Here is a 27,546-nt window from a genome sequence, read left to right on the forward strand (position 1 = left end):
CCGCAATGAACCTTTGGAAAAACTGCTTTGGGACTAACCATCGCTTTTCATAAAGAGTTTCCTTTCACCAGTTTCAGTTGACACGATAGCTTCACTTTGAAATGAATGCTTTCATTATGCCTTCATCAGTAAAGCGAGTGAAAAAGCCGAAAGTCGCCTTGCACCAAAGACCGCGGCTTGCAAATGCAGAATCCGAGCGGTTGGCAAAAGTGTCACAACGAGCCGTGCGCCGTATTACATCTCCGCGCAGATATATCTGCACATTAATTCCAATTTTATGGGGAATGCCAACTGTGCTGTTGAGAGCCCAAACTGTCTTCAGCAGCCGTTTTTGGTGAAGCTATAACGAGATAAAGGGGTATATGTGTATACACTAAAAGAAAAAAAATAGGCCGCTTACTCCGAAAAATTTCGTTGAAGCGGGACCTCGCTCCGAAAATTGTTCATTATGGGGGAAATAATTGTATTGCCTTGTATGGTTTGCAAAGGGCAAATCGAAAATGCTTCTTGTCTCAGAAATTTCACTGCCGCAGCGTTTGGTGTTTGATTGTAGCACTCTCTCGCGCTGTGCATTTCAGAGCATCGTCTTCGTCAACTTCCATCTGCGGGCTACATCATCTACTCATTGTCTCGTCTTCCAAGCAGCACAAATCTGTGCTTTCACACAGATTCGAATGCATTCTCTTTTATTATTTCTGGTCTTAGATTTCCCATAGAAACCCATGAACTACAAACCGCTACAGTCGAATCTGGATATATATATATACTAAGGGGATCGGAAAATAGTTCAACATAGCGAAAATTCTATATACAGATAGAGGCTGAAATCGCATTCACAATCATGACAAATTGTGGCTTACTAATTGCAGGAGTCATGAACCGCAAAGACCGGACACGGAACATGAAAGCACTTTATTTCATGGAAAAAAAAATCTCAAATTTTGGACAGCTTTTTGCTGAGAGTAATGAAGTTGAATACGCTTGTCTCGATCTTCTTGAGACTTCCCAGGTGCGACAGCCCAGTACCTTCCATTTCGCCGCAACAACATCGAACGAGGCTGAACACTGACGCCAGTTCAGCGGCTGTGCACTGGCGCATCTCTTATGGAACACAGCTCTCCTTACCGTCACTGGAATCACCTTTTTGGGCACCAGCTACTCCGGCCACAATGTCCTCATGAGGGAGGTCAGGTACAGCCTGAACTTCACTGTCAGCGTTGATGTAGTCCTCAATGTTAAGTTCTGACGGGACGTCGGGAAAATGGGACAAGTCGGGAAACGCGTCATCCAAGCATTCACGTTGTCATCCAAAGCTTCCAGACATTCATCTCCAGCCACTTGAAGGCCCACCTTGCCAAAACAGTTGGCAACCATGGCCTGTTTTACGTCGTTCCAAGTGCCAGTAATCATCTGGATAGTGCTGAGCAGGTCAAACTTCAGATCAGCTCCCGTGCGGAGGTTTATGAGGAGCCGCTGAACACGTCGCCTTCTGTAGCCTACCTCGAAAGCCTTTACGATGCCTTGGTCCAGGGGCTGCAGTCTCGCTGTGGTGTTCGGCGGGAGAAAATTGAGTTCAATGTTCTGCAGCTTGCATGTCATTTGATGGGCCGAGTAGTTGTCTACCAGAAGGCATACTTGGCGGCCTGACCAGCCCAACTCAGCGTCCCAAGCCTGCAGCCATTCAACAAAAAGTTGGCGTGTCATCCAGGCCTTTCTATTACAGCCGTATGAAACGGGGAGCTGCTTGCAATTGATTAAGCAGCGCAGTGACGTGCTCTTTCCGATAACAAATGGATGCAGCTTGCACGAGCCGTCCATGTTTTCCGCAAGCAGAACCATCACACGCACTTTGCCCATTTTCTCACCGTGACATGAGCTCCCATGGAGATTGAGTGACTTATTCGGCCACGAAGATTAAGTGCCTTATTCGGCAACATTTGCCAAAAGAGACGAGTCTCATCCGCACTAAAGACTTCGGCAGGCAAAAACTTTGCAGCAATCTTCCGCCACTCCTCTGAAAGCCAATGCAGCATCTCCTGGCTGCTGACGCCCCACTTTCGCCTGAAATGGGTTTTCTCACAATGCCGTGGCAGTTTATAAACCGTTGCACCCACCCTGTGCCGCTGCAAAAGATCTCTGCGCAAAAAGCTGTGGCAGCAAACCTTCTCCGTAAATATGGGGCCATCCACAGGGATGGGATGTTTTTGGGACTTCGAGAAACCACGCATGGAGCGCCTTCTCAACTTTTTGAAAGCAGCAGGGTGCACACGATATGCTCCCAAGAGACATTGCTCACTTGCTTTGAGCATAATGTCCTGCTTGTTTTTTACAGCATACTTGCCGTGCTCCGCAGGATGCCCAATGCGTGTGCCACGGAGGACTTTTTTTTTTTTTTTTTGCCATTCTTGACACGGTGGATCACCTCAAGCTTTGTTGCGAAGTCCAGATTCTTTCTCTTTTTTACGTCCTTAAATGCCAAAGCTCACGAGATGATAGCAGTCACTCAGGCTACAATCAGCGCATTGAAACAGACACGCGCCAGAAAAATATGACAGGCCCTACAACGGCCGATCGAGGAGTCTGCAAAGGAATGACAAAGGCACAAAGGGAAGAAAACCATACAAAGGGAAGAAAACTATACAAGAGAAAACTCAGCGGAAATGCACCGTTAATGCTAGTTGTGCCAGTCATGGGGCGGTGAGCATAATCACCGCCTCGCCCTTCAGAGTTCTGTCTCCCTCCCCAATGAGCAGGCGCTGCCCTCTCTTACCACCGGTTTTCTCTCTTCCTTTCTCGAGGAGAAATTACTTGCAAACATCGCCACTCACCTCCGTGTTGCGTGCTGTGCGACCAGAGATACGAGTGTCTTTGGGAAAGCGTACCTCCCAGGGGCCCAGCACCGCTTTTGAAATATCGGCCAGCGAAAGTGGAGTACAACATACTACGCAACTGTTTTATACTTTTACACAGTATTTTCAAGGGGATAATCTCTGCGTTCAGTATAGGCAATAATTCGAAATATGCGGGTTCGACATATCCGGGTTCGACTGTGCTGCACAGCAGTGACCTGCAGCACCAAAGAAGCGTGTGCCGTCATCTGCTCGCTGATGACCCAATCAGTAAGGTATGCGGCGAGCACTTCACGAGGAGTGCCAGTTGTGGACGTCGTGGAGCACACCGCCAACCATTTGCGCAATGCGAAGCTCAGCAGCGGCGATTCACTAGACACGCTGCCCAAGTCGCAACTCAGAGTCACTTTCATTCAGCACTGAGTGTTCCATATGCGGTCGCCTATGGTTCAAATACTATCACAAATTGTAATCATCGGCCAATTTTTTCACTTGCCTTCATTTACTGAGTGCGGAACAGCGACATGCCTAAGCATGAACGGCCTAAGCAAAATTCTACACTACACGAATGCTTGACTGCCACCGTGTTCAATGAATGGCTTCTGGTGTGCTGCACTCAAGCCAAAGTAACATACGCTTATCGGCAGTCTGAATTTCTTTGCAGCTGCTGGTGCAGTCCCTTCGCCACTGTGATACGGGTGTACACAACCGAGCATGCGACGCTGTGATATGAGCGTAAACAACCGAAGGTGCAAAAGCAAAATTATGCCAAGGACAGCACTGTACGAGATGCTGCTGCATTGGTTGTCTCAAAGTTTCTCACATCCTCAATTCATTGCCACCTGCTGCTTAAAAAAATTCATTTCTAGATCCCAGGAGACTAGGATTGTGTAGGGCTAAAGCAGCCGGCACAAAAAGAGTGCAGAAGTACATGCATGCCACAACTTCGAATGCTCCACGCGCGCTTTCTTACTGCTACCTCCCTTCTACCACCAGCTGCTCAGGCAGATGGAAAGCCATCTCAGGCCGTTTCAGACATTCTACACGTGCAGGATGATTGTTAGGGCCTTGCAAATTCCAAAGAACCATGTAGCATTTCCGAAAAGAGCAACGACGATGTACAATTTTTCATGCACTGTATTTTACTACAGTAAAAGCTCGTTAATTCGGACCCGAAAGTGACCGGAAAATTGTTCGAATCAAGCGAGGTTCGAATTATCGAATGGGCGCTAGGATGAGTGGTCATTGGGCCCCAATGACCCCCACCGTGCGGGCTGAATCCGAAGCAGTCACATCTAGACACGTTATCACGAGCCGCTACTACATGTTTGTGGCGGGCATATTCTGAGAATTAAATCCATCCAGTCCTAATGGCAAATTAAATAAATTTATCAGCCAGTTATGTACCAGAAACAAGTACTGGAATGCATTCGTGTGAGCAGCGAGCTTTAGTGCTGGAATACAGTCGACAACCAAAAATTCGGACGCCTGATTTTTCGGGTAAGCTTGATTATTCGGACTTTTTTTTTCTGCGCCGCGACATGTCCAATAGAGGCAATGTATAAGAGCGCCTGAAATTTCAGATGCACCGCAACTGACTGCTCGATTTTTCGGACCTCGCCGCCAGTGCCCAAGCCGACATATAATGTGTACAGTGGAACCTCATTACTTCAAACTGCAGGAGAGATCGAAAACTTGATCAAATAAAATGAAATTCAAGCTTAAAGGGGGCCTCTTGTGATACTGAAATTCTGCATGAGTCAGCACATTGTGCCCGCATGGTTTCAAATTCGTACGGTTCTTGAACGTCTTCAGCCGCACAAACTTTTTTCAAAGCAGTCGGAGTTTGCGGAATTCATCTATACCGAGTCTTTCGTTTAGAATACGGAAAGAGATAGCAGTGAAGGCTTTACGGAGACAGCGACCGCGGGAGGAAACGGTGGAGCATTTTAAAGCGAGGTCAGCGTACTTGCGGCAAAACATGGACCGCAACCCTGACTTTTGTATTGTAAAACCGTAAATAACTGGCATTTCAATGACAAGCAAGATGCTCCTCATTATACGCAAGCCACCGCACAGTGCATATTGCCGAATACGATGCCGATTTTGGCTCTAGTGGCTAGGCCTAATGACGGAGGCGAACGCTGACGGAGCGCTTGCTTCGGCCATTTCTCGGCTCTTATTGTTTCGCCATCTTCGCGCTGTCGTTCTCGGTGCATCGTACTGCGGGCGCAATGCAGTTCCCACAGCGGTGTGTTCGCTTTCCTGTTTAGACTTTGTCCTAACCCGTGCATTCATCGGCGACATGCCGAGGGCAGCACAGCCAGGCCAAGCTCATGAAAGCTGTCGTCGCCCATCGTCTGTGCACGTGTCGCACGGCGAAATTTAGTTATTAGGAGCTTTATAATGTGTGCAACACAACTGACCTCTTCCTCCAGCATAATGGCAATAAGTTCGTGATTTTTTCGGTGAAATTTGATTTTCCGGACTGCCTGATTTTTCGGTCGTTTTCGCAGAGGGACCGAAAAATCTGTCGTCGACTGTATATGACGCTATTTATGCTCCAGAACGTGTTTATTTGCAGGGAAGGGTTGTCAAAATTAAAAGTAATCGGCGAAGTGCATTTGCTTGCGTTTCTTCTGCCAAGCCTCCATCAGCATCATCTGCAGCTTGCCCAAAGCCCCTGTGCAACGTCAGAGTTCTCAAAGACAAAGAAGTGATGTGCTGCAGCATCGAGCGCCAATGCTACTTCATGTGCGCTTGGCGGTGGCATAGTCTCGTCACCGCCGTCAGACTCATCACTGTCGGCTGTTCTCACCGCACATGAGCCCTGTGATGTCTGCTGGGAGCATGCAGCCTCGATTATATCTGCGTCACTCAAGGGCTCTGACGTCTCCACGCTGCTGTCCATGTAGCTCGCGCTCGCGGCACCAACAAAAGCCGTCATTGCCCGAACCGCCATACTACGTTGTTTACACCACGTGATTGGACCCAGCGACCGCGGCACAACGAAAACCTTGAACGGCTCACCGATGCTACTTCATGTGCACTTGGCAGTGGCATAGTCTCGTTGGACTCATCACTGTTAGCTGCTCTCACCGCACGTGAGCCCTGCAACGTCTGCTGGGAGCATGCAGCCTCAATTATATTGGCGTCACTCAAGTGCTTCAACATCTCCACGGTGCTGTCCATGTAGCTCGTGCTCGCGGCACCAACAAAAGCCGCCATCGACCGAGCTGCTATACTACATTGTTTACACCATGTGAATAGACCCAGCGACCACGGCACAATTAAAACCTGGAACGGCTCGCGCCAGAGCATCAGCGGCGCGGGCAAGTGCTCCGGCAGCGAAAACTTGTTACATCATGCACCGGAACATGCTCCGTGAGCCTCCTGCACTCTGCTTTTTTCCTTTAGATTATTTTACATCTTTAGCGCAGTGCGCTGTACTTGCTATGGGTCAGCTTCTATGTACGAGGAGCGGTGTCAGCCAGTGGCCCCTAGTTCAAATTAACCGTAGTGGATGCAGACTTGTTCGAATTATAGGGAGTTTTCCCCTACTGAAATACACAGGGCTGTGCGTGGCCCGGGCATCACTTCAAATTAACAAGCTTTTTCTGTACTCCGTTTCCCAGCTGTTCATCCTATTTCTGCAGTCCAGTGATAAACGCAACAGTGGGGTTCTACTGTGCTGAACACCCAAAGTGGAGTAGTGTAAACATGCTACTGCTACATACCTGCCAGTAGCATGCGGCGAGGTTCTGGATGGCTCCAGCCGCAGCTTCCAACGTCTCCGGATTGGAACACTCGGAGAGCAGTGCCAGGTACGGCTGCACCACCTCAGGTTGCCAGAGAAGCTCCATGCCTGAAGGGGGATCGGTTTGGGGTCGGGGGGTCGAGCTGGCTGAAGCCGATGCCAAAGCTGATCCGGAGGACTCCTTTTTCTGCTTCTCCAGGGCCTCCTTCTTCTTCTTGGCTCCGAAGCAGCCTAAACTGTCGCCCACTGCACCCCAGAAGAACCAAGGTTATTGGTTAACACATGCAAGATGAGTAAAAGGTCACAGTGGCTCCCTACAAATTGGATCATCATAGCAGCGACGGATCGCGCTATACTGAATTTGTCTAATCGAAGGACGTGCAGTTCTCTTGATTTCCGCAGAATTTGGGCAGACTGCAGGTGCCACAGCTGCTCTTTGCTTGAAATTTACGAATCAAGTGCGACGGCGTGAGCATGAGAGGAAGCCAACACAAGGCACATTGTGACGGGTGCCCCTTTGCAACGGGCTGGCACTGGGCGCCCAGTGCGCACGCCTAGCAGGTGTCCACGGAGTTGTCACTTCAAAGCAATAGCTGTGCAATGACGCAATCCCAATTAAGACCAGCACTCGGGGGTCTCATAGGTGGGTCTCGCACCCCACAAATATGTTGGCTTTGCATATAAGCCAACTCCTCAATTTGCAATGGCCACTTTTGCAGAACATCGACACACTTCAATGACAGTGATAGAGTTCAATGCACTCTCTCGTTTTTCATGTGTGTGTTTTGAAATACATGATTTTTAAAATGCTTATTCGTGCCATTCAACATTTTTTTTGCTAGAACTATTTGAAATTATTTGACGAAAATTACAATTCAATTCAAATTCACTTCAAACCAAAACACCACTATTCGCTCATGCCTAGCAATTACAGTACAGTAAGTTTCAAAATAAGGTGGGCAGAACTCAAAAAAGCACTCCAAAGAACACAAGGGCTCTTGAAGCCCAGTTTGGGAACCCCTGAACTGGAATGTGCCCTCAGATGTGCAACAAAGATATTAAACAAATGGCCCACCTTTGATAGCAGCACCCGTGGCACGTGAAGGCGTGGGTGCCGGGGCATGCTTGTCGTACTCAGGGTCCTCGACTTCCTGGCACCGGTAAGACAGGTTCCGCAGGGTGCAGACGCAGTTCTCCACACTCTTGTTGTCCATGTCGTTCTTGCGCACTGCCGTCCGCATCAGGTGTAGCAGGGCATCGCAGAGGCCCTCACACTCGCGCAGCTTTCGCCGAGCATACTCTCCCGCTGAACTCACATTTCTGTCAAGGAAAAATGGCAGGGGAACACATTTCACCCAGCGAACCCAGTTCAAAGTAAGTGAATGAGATGCAGCGGAGAAATGAGTCACTAACAGTGACCAGAATCCTCCTTCGAAAGCGTGGCACAACTACTGCAGAAGAGGAAGCGAACGGCAATACTGTTGGAAGTGAAGTAGAACATGTGAGAGAGCACAGGGATGGCGAAAAAGTGCGTAACTCGGTACACAAGTACGGCCTGTCACAGATTACTGTTTCAACCATTATCTGCGACGCGCTCAAGCTGACTGAAAACAAAAGCCATGCTAGTGTTAGCCATGCTATGGACGACGGCCGGAAAAGGATTCGGCATGGTGCCGATAAAGACATAGAAGAGGCACTGTACCAATGGTTCCTTAGCGCATGTGCGATGAACTTGCCAATTAGTGGCCCGACATTAGTGGAAAAGGCGAGTACCTCCTTCACAAATCCATTTCCAGCCTGGTGGTGGCTGGATTCAGCGGTTCAAGGAGAGACATGGAATCGTCTACAAGGCAGTCGTGGACGAGGCAGGTTCGCTAGATGTCGATGCCAGATGGAAGTGGTTGGAAGAAACACTCCCGTGCATCCACGAAGCATATGCGGACCAGGACTTGTGCAGTGGTGACAAGACCGGGCCATACTTCCAAATGCATCCATCGAATACGCATGCGCTCAACAGCGTCAAGGCGTTAGGGAAGCAAGCAGAGCAAATGCGGGTGACTGTTTTCCTCTATGCGAAAATGGACGGCAGCGACAAGTGCCCCGCCTTCGTCATTCCCGATCTTTTGCTCCAGAGGCCCTCTTATAAGTCATAGCATGTGGACCAACCATCGTCATAAAATTCGATCTCTTGCATGCCGCACAAATGCCTTTCACAATTCATGCCTCCCGGATTCAATAAAAAAGTAGAACCACGTTCCAGACACTCGTGCCTATTACAGATGTTACCGTGTCCAAAAATGCTTTAACAGCTCATTTTGGTATCCCTAATTAGTAGTATATGTGTTATTTATTATTTCTCGTTTCTTACCGTTGTATTCTTACATGTATTGTATTACTGAATTCGTACCGTTATATTTTGGCGTTCCTATTTAATCATTTTTGCACTGTAACATTTCTCGATTGACAACGCTATATGTATGCCAGTGCTTTCCTCTTATTCATGTTATGTTATGCATTCTACTCCCTTCTATAACGCCCGACCCAGGCCCTGAGGGTATCAGAAGTAAATAAATAAAATTGGAAAATCGAAGAATCCACGGTACCACGAGGATTTCGGTTATCAAATATCATAACAAGAAAGCGTGGATGATGCATGAATTTTTCCATGATTGGCTGGTCGAGTTAGATCAGCAGATGCAGCGCAAAGGTAGGAATGTGGTGTTGGTCCTTGACAGTTGCACTGCAAACCAATGAGCGCAAACGCTGTTGCACGCGGAAAAATTTTTTTCCTCCTGCCGAACATGACTGCAGGCTTGCAGCCCATGGATGCAAGCGTGACTGCGTGCTTCAAGACAATCTATTGCCAACATGTGTTGAGAAGGGTTGCACTTAACCTGGACATTGTTGTGCGAGAATTGCCAACCCGTGCCAGAAGATTTTGCTCCCGATGGCAGTTCAGTTCATTTTTGGGGCATGGGCAGAAGTGTGCTCCACCACAGTCATAAACTGCTTCCGAAAAAGCGGGCTTCGTCGAGGATACCAGTGACGCGAAAGGTCGCGAAGCTCCTGCTGATGCAGCGATTACAGAACTTTGGTCTTCGGCGCGCGGTGATGAGAGCGACAAAGAGGGGCTTGAAGAATTCTTGCACGGTGATAATGCAGTCATGACAAAGAACTGACTGACAAGGGGATCGTTGCAGCAGTCACTGGCGCTGGTGATGAAGAAGTGGAACCAGTTCAAGTTGTCTCATCAGAAGGCCTCAAGAATGATCGAGCTCCTGCGGAACTTCATTTTTGCTAAAAACCTTTCACTCGGATATGTCAGCAGTTGGGTGCCCTGCAGAAAGATGCAAGTAAGATTGCCGTGAAGCATTCCAAGCTCATCAATTATGGGTTTCTTTCTGCAAAGAAGAGAGGTGCAAGTTGCTTTGCCCTCAATACAGTCGAGCCCACATATAACGGCCCCACTTAAGACGAACATTCGCTTATAACGAACAAGACCTGAGCGACCGTCAAAATATACATTGTTTCAATGGCACAGAATCACACGTATAACAAATGTCATTAAGCCCTGCTGGTTGGTTAGAGTGAACGGACGGCGTAAACCCGGTGCCGCGATAAGAGATAACCTGCCTCCGACCCCTTTGTGCGCTTGGCGCGCGGTATGTTTTCTGGCCGAGCCTCATCCCAGGCGAACTGCCCGCCCCGTTTCGTGCCGCTGTCAAGCGAGCTACCCTTTCCCCGCCAACGCGCCTTCCAAGATCGCCCTTCCGCCCCTCCTTGCAACTCCGCTTTCCTCTCCTCACTCTCTTGCAAATCCGCGCGTGGCCTCCGCGATCAACCGCGCCGCCGCCGGTGCTGATCGCGGAGGCCATGCTCCGTGAAGCAGGCCTTGTGTGGGAGCCAAGAGGTGGCTGCACTGACGCTCACGGATGCCCCTCATTGGTCTCTCTGCTGGCGCTGTGCGTACGTATCTGTAGCCGAAGATACCATGAGCCAGTGTGCGCAAAAAGTGGAGGCTCTGCATGATGACCTGTGCTTCGGGCACAAGGGCAACATTTCTGTTTGCTATGACAGCTCATGGATGACTAGAGGTCATTCCTCCCACATAGGCGTCGGGGCTGTCGTGGAGCTTTTTACGGGCTATGTGTTTGATTACGTTGTACTGTCAAACTTCTGTTTTAGCTGTAAAACTGGCCCAAAACCTGACAGTGCGGGTTATGCTGAATGGAAAAAAAGCCATCAGTGCCAGAAAAACACTGAAAGTAAAGCCGGGCAGATGGAGGTTGAAGCCGGCCTAATTCTTTTTGAGAGATCCCTTTAAAAGCACAACATGCGCTACACAACGATGCTGTGTGATGGAGACAGCAGGACATTCAATGCTATACACGATGCAAAAGTGTGTGGCTTTGTTAAAGTTGTGAAAGAGGACTGCATTAACCACATTTAGAAAAGAATGGGGACTGCGCTCCGCAACTTGTTACAAAAGCACATGGCAGATGGCAAACAAAGCCTTGGTGGAAAAGGCAGGTTAACTGCAGAACTCATCACCAGACTCAGCCACTTCGGAGCCAGCACCCATAAGCGCACCTGTAGCAATGGGCTACGTGAGAGCCTCAGGCACTCTATGCCAAGGGCCTCGGCGAAGAGCATGCCACTGCTTTAAATAAACTGGAAACCGCCCTCACCGGATTTGCGCTGCAAAAACAGATGCCCATTACGGACTTTTTCGCAAAGAAATGGATTTTGTGTTTTGACAAGCAACTGTCTTTAAAGCTGTGGTGCACTAACTACAAACTTCGGAATATAACAAACGGGCGCCGCGTGACGCTCATGTTCGTTATAAGCGGGCTCGACTGTAAATGCTTTTCATGTTTTCTTTGTCTTTCAGTTATAACTGATATTTCTGTGGGACTTCAGTAATGTTATAAGTGGGTTAGACTGTATCCTTTGTATTGCTCTGCTGACTGTACAAAAGCCAACAATTTTTCAATGGCAAATCACTGCATTTTCTGCAAAGCCTTAAGATGTTGTGTGCCCTCTACATCATTTTTTACAGGAGGTCCCCTGAAAGTCTTACTTTGCAACTACTAGCACTGTTTGCACACAAGTCTGTACCAAATGGGCCTGTCAAACCTGAAACTTGAAAGGCTGCATGCAATGATAGCCCCTGAGTTAGCACTCCACAGACAAGCAGCACTCACTTGACGCAAATACTCTGGCAGGCTGTGGACAGTCCTGGTACACGATAGATGGTAAGCGGTGCTATGTGTGACAGAGTACGGAGACAATGTAGCATGTCGATGAGAGAATGCCACAGAGAGTACAGCTCAAAAGCATGCAGCATCAGCAGTGTGTTTCTTCTAGCAATCCATTTCCTCATAGCCAGTCCCTTCTTTATAGTCACAGAGCAAGAATACAGAGGAAGGTAGAGCCTGCTCCTCAGTATGATGTTAGAATGTCGCGAACACCAACTGATCAGAGCCACTTCCAAGGTGCCAGCATACAGTGGTGTGACACACCATAAGTGACACACAGGTGTAAGGTGATGTGAGGTGAGGTGCAACACATCATAAGCAGAGACCTTGTTTTTCAAACAGCATGCCCAAAGGTCTTGTTTTCACTGCCCCGTAAAACAATAATGAAGTATAGTACGAGAAGCTTGCACTGCCCGTCGATTGTTGCCGCTAGTGAAAAAGTGCACAAGATGTCTCAATGCTAGCTTCACCACTATTCGAGGAGACTCCGTGTTGCCTCACAGAGGCTGAACACTCCTTCAGCACAGACAAAGAGTTCTGAAATAATTCCCACAACTTGTGGAAACAAAACTGCTTTGTGCAATGAGCTTAGCAGAATGCCAGCTAGTAGTGACTGAGTGCTGGCTCACCGTAGCACCCCGTTGGCGTTGCGGAACACAATGGTCCAGTAGATCTCCTGGGGCTTGGTGTGGTCGCCACCGCCCCTGTCACGGTTGCGGTCCCAGCCGGACAAGGGGATGATCACGTGGTTCACCAGCACTTGGAGCGCATCGTCTATGATGGGCCGCTTCAGCTCCTGCGCAGCAAGCCAAGAGTGAGAGGATGACAACCTAGTGTCATCAGGCAATAATCCCTAATAACCTGGGGGGAGCATGTGCATTGAAGCACACAGTGGGAAAGGACAAAACCAGCTCTGTCCTGCACTCTTATTAAAGGTGTGCCAACTTAGCTTTCAGGACTGTTAGGACAAGCTTCCACCTAGAAAGTAAACACTTGCAGTTTACATAATAATAACAAAAAAAATTTTCCGCCAGTTATCTGCCAATAAACGCTTGTACAAAAGGCTCACAATAACATCTTTACAACATGCAACTACTGTTACAAGTTCAAAGTTCGTACATGCAATACAGTAAAAGCTCATTAATTCAAACTTGCGGTTAATTCGAACTGATGCCCGGTTCCTGGCACAGCCCTGTGTATTTCAATGGGGAAAAACTCCCAATAATTCGAACCAGTCGGCATCCGCTACAGTTAATTCAAACTAGGAGCCACTGGCTGACACCGCTCCTCGTAGATAGAAGTTGACCCATAGCGAGTAAAACACGCTCCAAATTTACCAGAGATGTAAAACCGTGGAAAATAAAAAAAGCCGAGTGCACGAAGTTCACGGAGCCCGTGTTCTGGTGCATGCCATAGCAGGTTTTCGCTGTCGGCACACTCGCCCGTGTTGCTAATGCTTCGGCGAGAGCCGTTCCAGATTTTCATTGTGCCGCGGTCACTGGGTTGCGATCACGTGGTGTAAAAAATGTGGTATGGTGGTTCGGGCGATGACGGCTTTTGTTGGTGCCGCGAGTGTGAGCTATGTGGACAGCAGCGTGAAGACGTTGGAGCCCTTGATTGACGATTGACGCCGATATAATCGAGGCTGCATGCTCCCAGCAGACATTGCAGGGCTCACGTACAGTGACATCAGTCGACAGTAATGAGTCAGACAGAGGCGATGAGACTATGCCACCGCCAAGTGCAAATGAAGTAGCATTGGCGCTCGATGCTACAGCACGTCACTTCTTTGTCTTTGAGAACTCTGACGTTGCGCGGCAGCTTTGGGCAAGCTGCAGACGATGCTGATGGAGTCTCGGCAGAAGAAACGCAAGCAAATGCACTTCGCCGATTACATTTAATTTTGACGTCCCTTCCCCGTAAATAAACAAGTTTTGGAGCATAAATAGCGTCATATATTCCAGCACTTAAGCTCGCCGCTCACGCGAATGCATTCCAGTACTTGTTTCTGGCCCATAACTCGCCGATCAATGTATTTCATTTGCCATTAGGACCGGATGAATTTAATTCTCAGAATATGCCCGCCACAAATGTGTAGTAGCACTTAGCTCGCGATAACGAGTCTAGATGTGACTGCTGTGAGTTCTGTCCGCGTGGCAGGGCGCTATAACCGCGAATTCTAGCGCCCATTCGATAATTCGAACTTGGCTTAATTCGAACATTTTTGTGCTCCCCTTCGAGTTCGAATTAACGAGCTTTTACTGTAGCAGCTGTTGAACAGACGTTTTTTATTGGGGGGCGGGGGCGGGGGGTAATCAATACTTGCTTTGCCATGTTAAGTATATGCACAAGCCTTCCCTTTAAGAAGTTCCATTGCCCCAAAAATCTCGCGATTTAATAAATGAACTGGAACACGCTTCCGAGGTTAAGGTGATTGAGGTGTTTCCTCGGTAAAAAAAAAAAAAAAATTGCAACCTACCTCGCACGAAGAGAGGTTCCACAGGACGCCGGTGACTAGCTCACGAATTTCATTATCGGGGGTCTTCCGAAGAAGGCGCACCAGAGCAGGTATGCCACCCGCATTGCGGATGGCCCGCTGTCGAGAAGGGAAGAACGAAATGGAACACGCATGTCAACTTCAGTTAGACATCGGAAGAGACTTGAGGCAGGAAGCTGTTTTGGGCAATCCTGACACAGCAAGAGATGAAGCAGGCATCAGTTCCACCAGGAAGGCATATCACTGAAGTCTTTTGTTAGCGAAAAGTGCACATGGAACAAAGTTTGTCGATTATAGAAAATTGATATGATAACCTGCCGCAGTGGCTCAGTGGTTAGGGCGCTCAGCTACTGATCCGAAGTACCCGGGTTCGAACCCGACCGCGGTCGCCGCGTTTTGATGGAGACGAAACACAAAAGGCTTCGCTCGTGTGCTGTGCCATGTCAGTGCATGTAAGATCCCCAGGTAGTTGAAATTATTCCAGAGCCCTCCACTATGGCACCTCGTTCTTCCTTTCTCCTCTTTGTCCCTCCTTTATCCCTTCCCTAACTGGACCCTCAATGTGGGAGGCAGATACTGTGCCATTTCCTTTCCTTAACAAATTTACCAATTTTCATGACCAGTTGGTAAAGTGTTTCCATTGTACACATGCAAAAAATTATAGATGAACCAGACTGTCCGGACTATCCTCCACTCATTTTTCCACTTGACCTCCACCAGTTTTGTCCATAAAATCCATCCATTATACCTGCCCAGTCATTTTAATCTGCTGTCTGCTCCCATTTTTGGGCTTGTGTCTATGACTAGTCGGCCGTTGCTGCTTACAAAAGTTGTTTTAAGGATGTGCAATTTGTTTGCACTACAAATGCCCAGTACAGACATCTAAAGTTACCACAGAACTCACCTTGTTTTCGTCATTTTGCCGACCATAGGAGAGGTTCCTAAGGGCACCGCAGGCATTCCTCTGAATCTCTGGGAAATCCTGATTCAGAAGTTCTATCAGGAGGGGGATGCCTCCCAAAGCTCTGCAATAAAAATAAAACTTCAGTCCCTGCTCTAATGAAGTGGGAATCTCTCTGAACCAACTTAATGCCATCTTGCATGGAGATCCTTCCATTTCTTTTTTTTGCTGAAGAGACAGTCACAGACGTACTGCAGATGTACAGTCATGTACAAGCTCCATTAACCTACATGCACTGAGGGGCCACTGACCACCCTCTTGCAGAAATATTTTCTACCCTTGTGGCTGTGAGGCACCATTCCGGAAACATGCGGCCGCAAATAATTTTCAAAAAGGCTCATTATTTGTGGAGTTACAACCACCGAAATCGAGCTACTTCACCATGCTGCTCTCCTTCCATTCCCACTCAGATTTCTTTCTCTCCTGCCTTGGTCGACTAGCCTCTGCAAGCGAAATTCGCCCTCCTCCTCCGATGTCAGGAGGCGTCGAGTCTGGTGGAGTACATCAAATGTAGGCATGTGTATATGGTGGCTTTTTGGTGTGAAGCGAATTCGAATCGAATAGTAATTTCCTTCGAACAGTTTTGAAGCGAATATTTCGAATAATTCTAGCACATAAAATAAGTTGAACGGCACAATAGACATTTTAAAAATCATGTATTTTTCTAACACACAAGGCCATTCATTACCATAAAAAAAAACACAAGAAAAAAAAGCAGGCATTGAACTTCATCACACTCTTTGAAGCACGTCAACATCCTGCAAAAGGGGCCATCGAAAACTGGGGAGTTGGCCTACATGCGGAGCCAACACATTTGGGCGTGTGAGACCTATTATGAGACCCCTGAGTGGTGGTCTTAATTCCGATTGTGTCATTGCACAGCTATTGCTTTTAAGCGACGACTGCATGAATACCTGCTGGTGAGTGTGCAGGGTTCTCCGTTAGGGGTAGCCAAGTTTCACCGCAGCGCTCCCCCCCCCAACCTTCGCAACCCCCACCCACCCAGGACCCTATGGTCAAAACGCAGTGTACAGATGACGTATGGTTATAAAACGTGTATTTCAATGTGATGGTATTGCAACATGTGCAAAATATTTTTGAGCGGTACTTTTTAGCACTATCGTTATAGATCTGCACGGCCATAACCCTGCAGTTTAAACGATGGGGCAGGCCCAAAAGAGTAAATGCGTGGGGGGAAACTTGATGCCTTTATTAGATGAGCGGGGGAAAGGTGTCGCCCCCCGCACCTCTGTGCACACACCTATGCCTGCTAAACTTATGCACTGCACGACCAGTGTTGCCCCGCGTCAGGCGTCAGAAAGAGGCACCCGTCACAATGTGCCTCGTGCTAGCTTCCTCTCGAGCTCATGTCGTCGCTCTTGAGTCGCGAATATCACATGGAGAAGTGCGGCTGCAGCATCTGCAGTCTGCTCAAACACACTCCATGAAGATCATAAGAACCGCGCGGCCTTTGAATAGAACGCGATGCACGGTCGCTATGTCAATCCAATTCCGCAAGGAGCCACTGCGCGTGTGCAGATTGCCCTGAGGACGTCGTAAGGCGCCAGCGAGCTGCTCGTACCACAGCCCTGTCGGTACCAATAAGCGTGTGTGCACTGTTGGCGCGTGGAAGTGGATCACGACATGCTGTTGTATCTCTCCATTGATTGATGCCACCAAGCGCAGTTACAGTGAGTGCGCACTTTGGGTAGCGCAACCGCGGACACCTGACAAGCACAGATCTGGACGCCACAAGTTAATAGTTCTCCATGGCCAAGTCAAAACAAGCTCGGGCTTAGACGGAGGTGTAAAGGGTCGTCAATTCAAGACAACCAGTTGCCGTACCACCCACCTCGTCTTCTGTTTCATGCTGTTGTCCATGTAGCAGAGGTGCTGCAGGTAGGCGGCCGCATTTGCACGCACCACACTGTTGGGGTGGCCCAGGAACTCTATTACCTCATGGAGGTCAGGATCTCGCCACCGCACATCACCACCACCTGAGAGAACAGAGCAGCAGTTGGACAGGACGCAAGGAGCAACAGTTGACTATGGTACAGCATAGACCACTTATAACGCATACCGCGGGAGGCGGAAAAATCCGCATCATAAGCGCTACTGCACTGTAACCAAAACGTAGCTTTTGCATGCATCACAGGTAACAAAGAAATTTATTTGGAAGCGCCATAGAGAATGAAAAAACGACGTTGTTTTCACCTGTCGCTGCGATTTAACTGCGTTGCTAATGGCTTCAGCTTCAAAAACAGTGAGGCACTTCAGCACTTGCTCACTGAGGCTTCTCGTGAGAGCAGTAGAGGCGCAGTTTGTTGCAACAGTCGAGCGCATCTTTGCATGAAACTTCTGCAACACTTTCACTCGCTTCGTCGGGCTCATCCTCGGATAGAGTCTCGTTGCGACCGCGCACCGCAACCACGATGTCTTCGTCTGTGGCGGATACTTCGCACACAGCGCCATCGTCCTCGATGACTAAGTCTGCGAATGTATTGTTTTCATCCACACAATTATTTTTGATCAGATCAGACCTCACGTCGTCCACGTCGACATCATCCCTGGCAGCGGCAGTGTCCGAGGCTCCGGAATTCCTCACGAAACGAGCTTTCTCGAAAAAACTTTTGAACCGTCATTGCCTTTATCTGCCACCACGATGCTATGATCATAACGATGGCAGCCCTCAAATCCAAATTTAGTGCTTCCTTCCAGTGCATGTTCACCACTAAACATTCGCAAATGCATCTTTTGTAGTGCGCTTTTACCGTCGCTATCACACCCTGGTCTAGTGGGTGGCTCTTGGCTGTCGCATTCGCTGGCAAAAATTTCAAGCACACTGCAGTCAGCTTTTGCATCACGTTATGAGCGGAACAGTTATCTAAAATTAAAACCACTTGCCATTTCTCGGCGACCATGTCGTCATCAAATTTCTGCAACCAACTGGAAAAGAGCTCCTGGGTCATCCAAGCTTTTTTGTTGGCTGCGTACAAAACAGGTAGACAATCCCACTTTATGAAGCACTGCGGTCGTGCCAATCTTCCCACAATAAACAGGTGCCGCTTGTCTGTGCCATCCATGTTGACGCAAAATAAGACTGTCACTCGCTCCTTCGACGCCTTTCGACCGGAGCAGCGCTCATCTCGCAAAGCTAGAGTGCGATTTGGAAGCAGGTTGTAGAAGACGGCAGCTTCATCAGCATTATAGACGTCACGGTCACTGTACTTCGAAAGCATGCTCTCAACATGAATGTTGAGCCAGGCCTCAATAACAGAGTCGGCGACTTCTGCGCTTTCGCCAAGAGATAGCCCGACAGCTTATCCCGTGCCGGTCCTTGAAGTGCTGAATCCAACCGTTCAATGGGTTGAAAGAATCATGCCCCCAAAGGTTTGCAAAGCACCTGGCCTTGGCTTGCAGCACTCACAGGAACGCCCTGGGCTCGGACCTCTCGAAACCATTTAAACAAAGCGGCGTCAGCATCTTTGAGCTTGGACGCATGAATCCACTTCCTCGCAAGTGAAGCGGAGTCTTCCTGCAGCTGTTGTCGCAACTTGTCTCTATTCTTCCAAATGGAGGACACAGTAGTGTCGGCGATGCCATACTTCTTTGCCACCGCAGCCTTTCTTAAACCGCTCTCGACGTCCCTCACAATGCTCTGCTTGGCTTCCGGGGACAAAGCTTGCCGTTTCCTGGCTTTCAGAGGAGAAGACGCCATTGGAACTGATGACAGCCGGTGCTGGTAGACTTGCCCACGTTGTCAGCTTGTCAACAAAAATACTGCCGGATGTGCGCGTAGTAGCCGAGCTTGCAGGGAAATGCACCCCCCGCCGCAGCTTCAGCATGCTCGTTTGGCTCTGCCATCACGTGCTCTCAGGTTTTGTCCAATCAGTGTGCCCAACGGAGGCGCATCGGAGAGCGAGAGGAAAAATGCCTGCTTTGTGGCTTTTTTTTTTTTTTCTCTGCTCCCACCTGCAGCCTTTCCTTGGAACAGCGCTGGCCACGCTGTTCCAAGGAAAGGTTCCAAGCTGTTCCAAGGCCACGCTGTTCCAAGGCCCACCTGTTGCCCCCTTCTTGCGCAATCCTGGAAGCACGCTCGTCGCGCCCGCCGGTACCCACAGGCCCGCACCGATACGTGTGCTGCCAAGCTTTCCAGAAATCGCGCTATACGCGGTCTCCGGTTACGCACAGCTGCGTGTTAAGTGGTGCGCCAATACACTGAACTCCATGGGAAGCAAAGTGGTCGTCACAAAAAGCCACATATAATGCGGTCCCGCATTATAAGCGGTTACGTTATAAATGGTCTGGGCTGTATGTATGAGATCTGTCATGATCAGCCTGACTGTGCCAAAATACTTGAGAAAGAAGGATTGATTGCAAACAATGCGAGGTGAAGGATGCATGGCCCAGGTGACACATACACCTGCTTATGGCTTCCCGACGCTACTTTCCGCATTTCTCGTACACCGATCCTCTCCTGCTGAGCTGGTTCTCTGCTGTAGGCAGACTCTGGAACAGTTGTGTCACTTCTCCAAAACTCCTCTCAATTTCAAGACATCTGGAATGCTGGCAGTGCATAACGGCCCATACAGCAGGGCCTAGAAGCAAACCTGAGCTCTGCAAGTGTCAGAGACTCCACCTTTCTACTCGCCACTCCCATTGGTCGGCAAATGAATGGGGGAACTTTTTCACAATGCTTATGCAGCTAGAGGCGCTACAACAGCATCAACACTACCATTTAATCCCACCCATTATTGTAGAAAAGGCTATGCAAAGCAGCTACAGGCTAGAACACTAGAGTGAGAGCATGTATTGACCTCTGGGGTCAGAGCCATCCAACGGGGGTCCCACATAAGGTGGCCTGGGGGGAAGCTGCCCTTCCAGAGGTGGGGGTGCGGGGCTGGCCTCTTCCTCCTCCTCAAAGAGGGCCCGAGGGGGAGCGCCCCCATAGGGGCCCCTCGCGCCACCCGGTGGGGGCCCAGCCTGATGCTCGTCGTAGCTGGGCCTGCGGTCCAGGTAGCCCTGGGGTGGCGGTGCTCCTTCGTAGCCAGGACTGTACCCGGGTGAGCTGGCACCGGGGGCACCCAGGTAGCCGTAAGTTCCTGTGCAGGCAGTTCACAGCAGTGAACCAGGGCTCCCATGAGTAAGCCACGCACTTCAGACCAAATCAAGAAAAATTTTATGCGACAACTCTAGGGTTGAAGGCAAAAAGCAGTTCGGAATCAGAATTAGTCTTTATTTGTTAATATATTTCATATGTACACCATATCATGCAGAAGGAGGTCCCGAAGTCAACGACTGTAATGGGACTTCCTAATCAAATATATCGTGTAAAACATCTAACAGCTGCGACAGATCAGATGAATATGAGAAATTGAATTTATACATATGGGGTACAACTTAAAGCAGACACATGGGGGAGAGATAAACACTATTAAAAAGCTACTACAAAGGGCCACTGAAACATACTGAATTATATATAGTTCAGTGATAAGAGCTCACTTGCGTGAGACTGGATTGCCCACTGGCAGCCTGTTTCTGACGTGCAACATTATATCGTGGCATCATCACAGGTGGATCACATCACGTTGTGCTACTATGTCGCACTGATAACCTCACACTATTTTATGTCTCATCTTACTGTGCATTCTGCATGTGCCATAGTGACCACAAAAAGCACACTGTGCTAGCTGTGATGGTCGACCAAGCAGTCTGTGAAATATTCATTGCGCTAACTGTTTGCTAAAACAACATTCAGAGGGTTTATAGTTAGCTATACAGTAGAACCCCACTACAACGAACATCACTCCAATGAAATTTTCGCTTCAACAGAGTATTTCCAATTCCCCGTCAGCTCGCCATAGAAAATAATGAAACAAATTTCTCATCACAACGAACCACTTTTGGGGCACATTTCTGCTTCAACGAAATTTTTGCTATGCGAAGCTGGGTTTAAAAATCTATCTCACAATAAAACAAGCATATCGCCACCTATCTGTGTACCTCCGTAGGTGCATGTTGCTTTTGTTTCACTAAACTTTCGCTGGAACCAATTGATCCACTCATTCAAACGCACATGAAGACCACCATTGCTTGGTGGTGATGACAATCGGGCTGGCTGCCTTGCAACAAGGCGCGGGTGCAAGCTCCCGTTTTCTTCCAAGCCAGAGCCACAACCAATCCGTCGCCAAAGGACGCAGCAGCCTGGCAACAGTAGCAGCGCGTTTGCCCTAGTTTTTTTCACTCGTGCTTGTGCGCTGCAACCGACACAAGCATGGCGACTTTGTCTAGGAAGTGGAAGTTCCTTTCTTTTGAAGAGAAGGCACGAATTATCAGCGCGGCATCCAACGGCAGGAAAAAGGGAGATGTTGCAGTGGACTTGCACGAATGTTGCAGTGGAAGGTGCACCAGCCCTGCTGTCTGCATTGCATGTGATGGTCGCATTTGACACCATTCATACTTTCATTGGTGCACGTGACGACATCGCGATGCAGCTGTTGGCCGAGTGTGAAACTCACCACGACGCTCATGTCCACTAAAAGGACGCAAGCCAAGATGACCGAATTTTTTGAAAATAAATGATATTTTTGAACACTGCAGTCAGATCTTAGTTTCTTGGCTGATTTCGCCATACAACTAAACCTCACTCACGTCTATGCCTCACACATTGATCAAAAGTTTTGCACTGCATTTTTTTTTTCAAAATTCATTTGGTATTGTTACTGGCCTTGTTCAGCTATAGCAAAGCCATCTCTGCAGCCCACCATGAAACAGTAAGGCTAGTTAGCCGACAAGATTGGTGCGCCTTTGGCTAGGGAAAGCTGAGATAAGCACTGCGTACCGCATCAAAAGGTGCCTCACCATAGCGGTCAGGATGGGGTGCCGGTGATGGTGTACTCCTATAGCAGTCTGGCGGGTACTCCACACCACCCCTCGGAGGTTGTGGGTCGAGCTCATCATAACCCGAGTGTCCATGGCTGTAGCCATCTGGCGCAACCATGAGTGGTGACATCATGCTTCGCGATGCTGCTGCCTGGGGAACGGCCATGTGTGAGGGAGGCAGGGGTGACTCGGACGTGACAGAGGGGGGCGTCGGCGCCTGACCAGGGTAGCCACCGTAGTCATAGTCGCGCAAGTAGGAGCCGTATGTGGCGTAGTCCTGGGGGTAGGCGCCATGTTGAGGCGCCACTTGACTGGCTGGACTAGGGGGCTCGCCTGTGTGAGACAGAGATGTCAGGTTAGCAATTTTCATAAGACAGTACAACAAGAGATGCTAGATTGTGCTCTTCCACTTCTAACCAGTGAACTTGGAAATGTTTACTAATGCAAACTACCTTTAAAGAAACAAAGCAAGTTTTACTGTTATGCTTGTGAGTAGTCCATATTCCAAAATTACTGGGGGGGCACTTAAGGATTTGCGAGCAATACGAAAGCATTTCAATTCCATTCTAATTCTCCAATCCTATTCTTATTCAATTCTATTCTTTTGCAGTTGGTGCAGTTGCAAGCAACCTTCTTAGACACCTTGAGCTTCTAAGCTTCCTATACCCGCCACTCGCTGGCGTGCCTACCGTGGAAGTCGCTGGAACTATAGTAGGATAAAACTTTAAAAAAATAGCAGTTAACACTGGGCCCCGGTCCGCGGCGTACTGTATCACTCTGCTAGCCAGTCACAAAAGTAAACGAAATAAGCTTTTTAATGTTTGTCTTTATTAAACAAGCCAGGTATCAAAATTCTAGTGTTCATAACTTTTTTCTCGTGATTAGCTTCTTGTTTAGGTGATGAGAAGTTTTAACAACGAACTACTTTTTTGTCGTGGAGGAATTCTGTGCGCCGGTCCTGAATGTGGGCGGAGCTTCGCTGCAGACTTAAGTTGTATCCGACTATAACAGCACTGCAGTTGCGCTTTTCTACATGTCTCGCGCGTCACCTGCAACGCCTCTGTAAAGACGGGCGGCACCACACCCATACCAGCAGGCGAATTCATTTCTTACAGCGTGAACAAACAAAAATATGGTCTAGTTGGTGCATAGAGAAAATATTGCGCAGTTTGGAGGGCGCAAGGGTGCACACACTGAGGTTAGGACAACCAGCATGAAACTGGAAAGGCATACTTCACCTTCTTAACTGTTGTGTGTCATGTCATCTATGCAATTTAGTTTTTCAGTGTGTTCTTTGCTTAGGTTATAGCTATGGGTTGGACTTTTCGTTCTTTTTTTTCTGAAAATACGGTGTACTTTTTTTGTTTTTAATTCAGAACCCAAGTTTCGTTTTTTTTTTCCGAATAATATTTTCGACAAATTTAATAACGTCTATTTTCGGTGATTTAATGCAGCAATCCTATGTGGACAATAGTCAACTGAAGTCTACCTCTATGTTTTTATGATCATGGACAATTTATTTACCAGTAATTAATATGAATTTGTTGGAGCTGTTCTTGTATGCGGTCTGCCTGTTGATGGCAGCAATGGAACTGCTGTCTAACTGTCGCCGCAGCCAGAACATACTTTTTCGTGATGCTCATATAGACTTTCGTGTTAGTGTCCTGCATGCAGCTGATTAACCTATTTAACAGACGCAGCCAGAACATAGTTTTTCGTGATGCTCATGTAGACTTTTGTGGTAGTGTCGTGGATGCAGCTGATTAACCTATTTAACAGACTAACTGCTTTAAGCAGGTGATGAAAGTGAACAAACAGTGCTTGGTTTGCAGGCGACGAGGAGGTGGTGCTTCCCAGTCTGCAGAGGTGTATCAGCTAGCAGAACAATGCCTCAAATCGCACACCTGCACTGGTTATACACCAACACCATTGTCGCATCATGTCCCTGGCTTCCTGCTTACTTAATTTCATCTTTGACTGAGTGTAACTCGCATTCAACAGCCGGCTATCTGTGTCTTGCATGCCAAGAATACTGACTTTTCTTGACTTGAAGCCTAGGCAGAAGGCCCTGTAGCGCCCTCCTCTGGCTGCGCCTAGAGCACGGCCAAAGCGCGCCCGCGTGAAAAAGAAAATAAAGAAGGCGCGGGACTGTGGCACGTGAAGCCACGGCTGGCTGTTCTATTCTTGCCTACATCCGAGTCAGCTGCTCGTTCATTTGCTCCTAAGGCATAAGCCTACGAAATCACCAAGTGCACAGATTTCTCCACAACCATTAAGAGCATCATTCACGCAAAAACCAGCTTGAAAATCCGACTAGCCTGTCGTAACTGCGGCAAGCGAAACGACAGCAGACAATATAGAAAAGCTCAAGTGCAGCACCACTAGTTTCCACGACTGCCACTTTGGCCACCCCCAAGCGGAGCTGTGAAACTGAAACTGTCCAAGAACGTTGGCTACAAGTACTGCACTTGTTTTCATACCTAGCAGGCAATGCAGCAGAGGCTGTGAAAGTAGTGCTCCCAAGAAACAATATTACTATGCCAAGAATCATTCGTCTCGCTCGAAGCCTTGGCGAGTGTTTGGACGAAAACAAAGCAGTATAAAACAAACAACAGCTAGCATTGGGAATCATGGTCAACGCTGTGAGGCGCTCAGTGTTCTGGCCCTCAGGCTACAATTTTCACTAAGTGTGAATTACTTTGTTAAGCACAGGTGGGAGTGTGAGCAATTCGCGCTACTAGCTGCAAATCATTGTGCCACATGTCGTTCTTACTTCTTGAAGTTCCAATGAGTCACAGGACGAAAATGTGGCCAGTCACAGTGCTTGATTTTTGTCGGAACGGAATGTGCCTGTGTTCATTTTGGCTATATGGTGAATTATTTTTTGGGCACAGACTTGGCTTGTGGGAAAGGTGTGCTAGCTTTGGCAGTGTTGCCTGCTATGCATGACACTGAGTACAGTAATGACTATTACTGGTTAAAATTTCGTACTTTCCAACCTTTTATGAGCATGCATCGTTCCAACCAATCGTGACTTTTATAATGCTGGCACTTTTTGGACAATGCTGGGCTTTCGTATTGATGAGCAATCTAATGCTTTCGCTTTAATACAGCGTTCCCTTTCACACTGCTATGACCTACTCATCAGTTTCATAAAGAAGACTGGCTGAACTAGAGCCCTCCTTTATGTGAGTTTCAATGATCTAGTTCACAGATGTAGAGTAGGGGTTCAGAGTGACACAAGTCTGAATGGCAGCTCTTACATAGCAAAACTTAAACCATTCTAAACAAGGCCCAAACATGAGCCAAAATGCAAAGAAAAAAAAATTGCAGAGAAGTGGGGCACTGCAGATACGCTCAGTGTGAAAGGAAGAACTGCTACTACTGCAAGGAAAATGATTCATTTTCGAGCACATGCCTACCATGTGGCTTTGCAATTAGATAAATAAGTAGAGCTTTTCAGACAAGAAAGCTACCTTAGAGCTGAAAATAATTAGGCCTCGTTACTGATGCACTAACTAGTGCAGAAAGTTCTATTCTTGACTATGGTTTGGTAGTTGCTATGATTAAATGTTTCTTATTCGGTTTCATGTTTCTATTTTTTATGCTCATGTTATGCATACACATAGTCACAACAGATAAGCAATACTGAAAATGCTGCTACCCTGGCTATTGACACAGGCTATTTAAGTGTGTCAAGAGCCAAGCAACACCTTGCATACATCAAAAGAGAGAGAAAAGCATGACAGTAATGCCAAGAGTCACATGACTGGCATACAAATAGCAAGATCATAAAAGGTGAAGACATCACACAAAGAACAGAACAGCTTACCTGTGTCATAGCTGCCATAGCCATGGGAGTTGTCGGTGGTTCCCGTGTAGGGATATGTGACATAGTCGGAGCCCGACATGGGCATTCCGTGAGTTCCGTATGGATTGTACTCAAGAGGCTGACCGTCCGGACCCACGTGACGGACTTCTCGTGTCTTTATGACCTTTGTGACCGTTTTGACCTGTACAGGAGGCAGACAGATCAGCTGCTTTAGTCTGTGCAGAATAATTAGTTGCACAGAAACAATCGTCCGAGCACCCAAAGAAAATTTTTTCACAGACTGCGGCCCCAACATTCAAATGAAATGTCTACAGCAATCAAAACTGCGGATTTCAAGAAAAATCTATAAATTACATGAATTAATACGTGCATGCGCACACGCATGTATGCATACGCACACACACAGTTCTCTCGATAACCAAGTCAAAAGTGAACTGCCTCTAGCTCATGATCAACAGCCAACTGTGACACAGGATTAACCCTAGATCTATAACGAACCTGCGCTTTTATTCTTTAAAAAAGCCTTCCTGTGCTGAGAGAGCAGGGGAACACTAGCTTCTGACTCTGGCCACATCCTGTAACTATACCAGTACAAGGGGCACCACATTCAGTGCATGCTGTGTGGTTAGAGCACTAAAACACCAATTTGCCCCATAGCCTTTCAGCCAGCACAGGCCGTAAGGTCTGCTGACATAGAAACACAAGGCACCTGCTGCGTCTTGGTCTGCTGCGTCGTCCGGCTAACGAGCTGGGCGTTTTCACTGGGCACCACCAGCTTGGATGAGTTTGGCGAGTGCTCGCCGTCGCCCACTTGGTGACCGTTGGTTGACGTCGTGGTGTGGTAGTTCATTGAGTAGGATTCCTGTACCTGTGGGGAGCTGCCATCTTGCCTGAGAGGGTGTAAAACAAACAGTTGCGGCACCGATGAGTATCTGGGTAAGTCAGTAATACAAGTGCTCGCTATTACCCTATAGGATCCCTAAAGGCCTGGTCAGCATGCTATTTATGCTGTATTGAATGTGTGTGCATACTTTTGCAAGAACCTAGTAAAAGCATGGCACATAAAAGCATAACAGTGCAGATTTCTGAGATCATAATGTGGTACAGATAAGATGAACATGGCAGGGTGTTCAGAACTGAGTTGACAAAAGAAATACTCTGCCTATAGTGAGTTCTGTAACATGTAACTACAAGCTTGGGATATCTTCAACCACAATGCAGCACTGCTGCAATAAAGACACAACTGACAGAGACATGCACGGAAGCATTTAGACATGCATGCTCTTGCGATATTGAAAACTGAAAAATTAACAGAGCTGTCCATAGCAGATGCGTTATCTGGTTCTGCTTGAGTTAGAGTACAAATGAGTCTGACTAACTTACACTGAAGTTTCAAGTGACACCTACCGTATTTACATGATTGTAAGTCGACCTACCCCACATCACACTGCAGAAAAAAAAACTTGGAGGTCGTTTACACTTGGCCTTTAATAATAGAGCATGGTAACAC

General features: G+C 48.0%; 1 protein-coding gene across 19 annotated transcripts in view; it reads right to left on the reverse strand.

Moving 5' to 3' along the window:
* p120ctn (adherens junction protein p120) overlaps window positions 1–27,546 on the reverse strand; it is a 130,947-nt gene that overhangs the window by 36,136 nt on the left and 67,265 nt on the right. For all 19 annotated transcript variants that reach the window (XM_077643285.1, XM_077643283.1, XM_077643288.1 and 16 more), the window contains 10 exons: window positions 26,746–26,926; window positions 26,037–26,217; window positions 22,184–22,537; window positions 20,140–20,424; window positions 17,175–17,319; window positions 15,266–15,386; window positions 14,344–14,460; window positions 12,494–12,660; window positions 7,682–7,926; window positions 6,587–6,852 (listed from right to left, as the gene is read on the reverse strand). In XM_077643285.1, the coding sequence (XP_077499411.1) occupies window positions 6,587–6,852; window positions 7,682–7,926; window positions 12,494–12,660; window positions 14,344–14,460; window positions 15,266–15,386; window positions 17,175–17,319; window positions 20,140–20,424; window positions 22,184–22,537; window positions 26,037–26,217; window positions 26,746–26,926 (2,062 nt within the window). The remainder of the gene's footprint in view (window positions 1–6,586; window positions 6,853–7,681; window positions 7,927–12,493; window positions 12,661–14,343; window positions 14,461–15,265; window positions 15,387–17,174; window positions 17,320–20,139; window positions 20,425–22,183; window positions 22,538–26,036; window positions 26,218–26,745; window positions 26,927–27,546) is intronic.

Source organism: Amblyomma americanum, chromosome 11 (genome assembly GCF_052857255.1).
Source record: "Amblyomma americanum isolate KBUSLIRL-KWMA chromosome 11, ASM5285725v1, whole genome shotgun sequence".
In the NCBI taxonomy this organism is placed as follows: domain Eukaryota; kingdom Metazoa; phylum Arthropoda; class Arachnida; order Ixodida; family Ixodidae; genus Amblyomma; species Amblyomma americanum.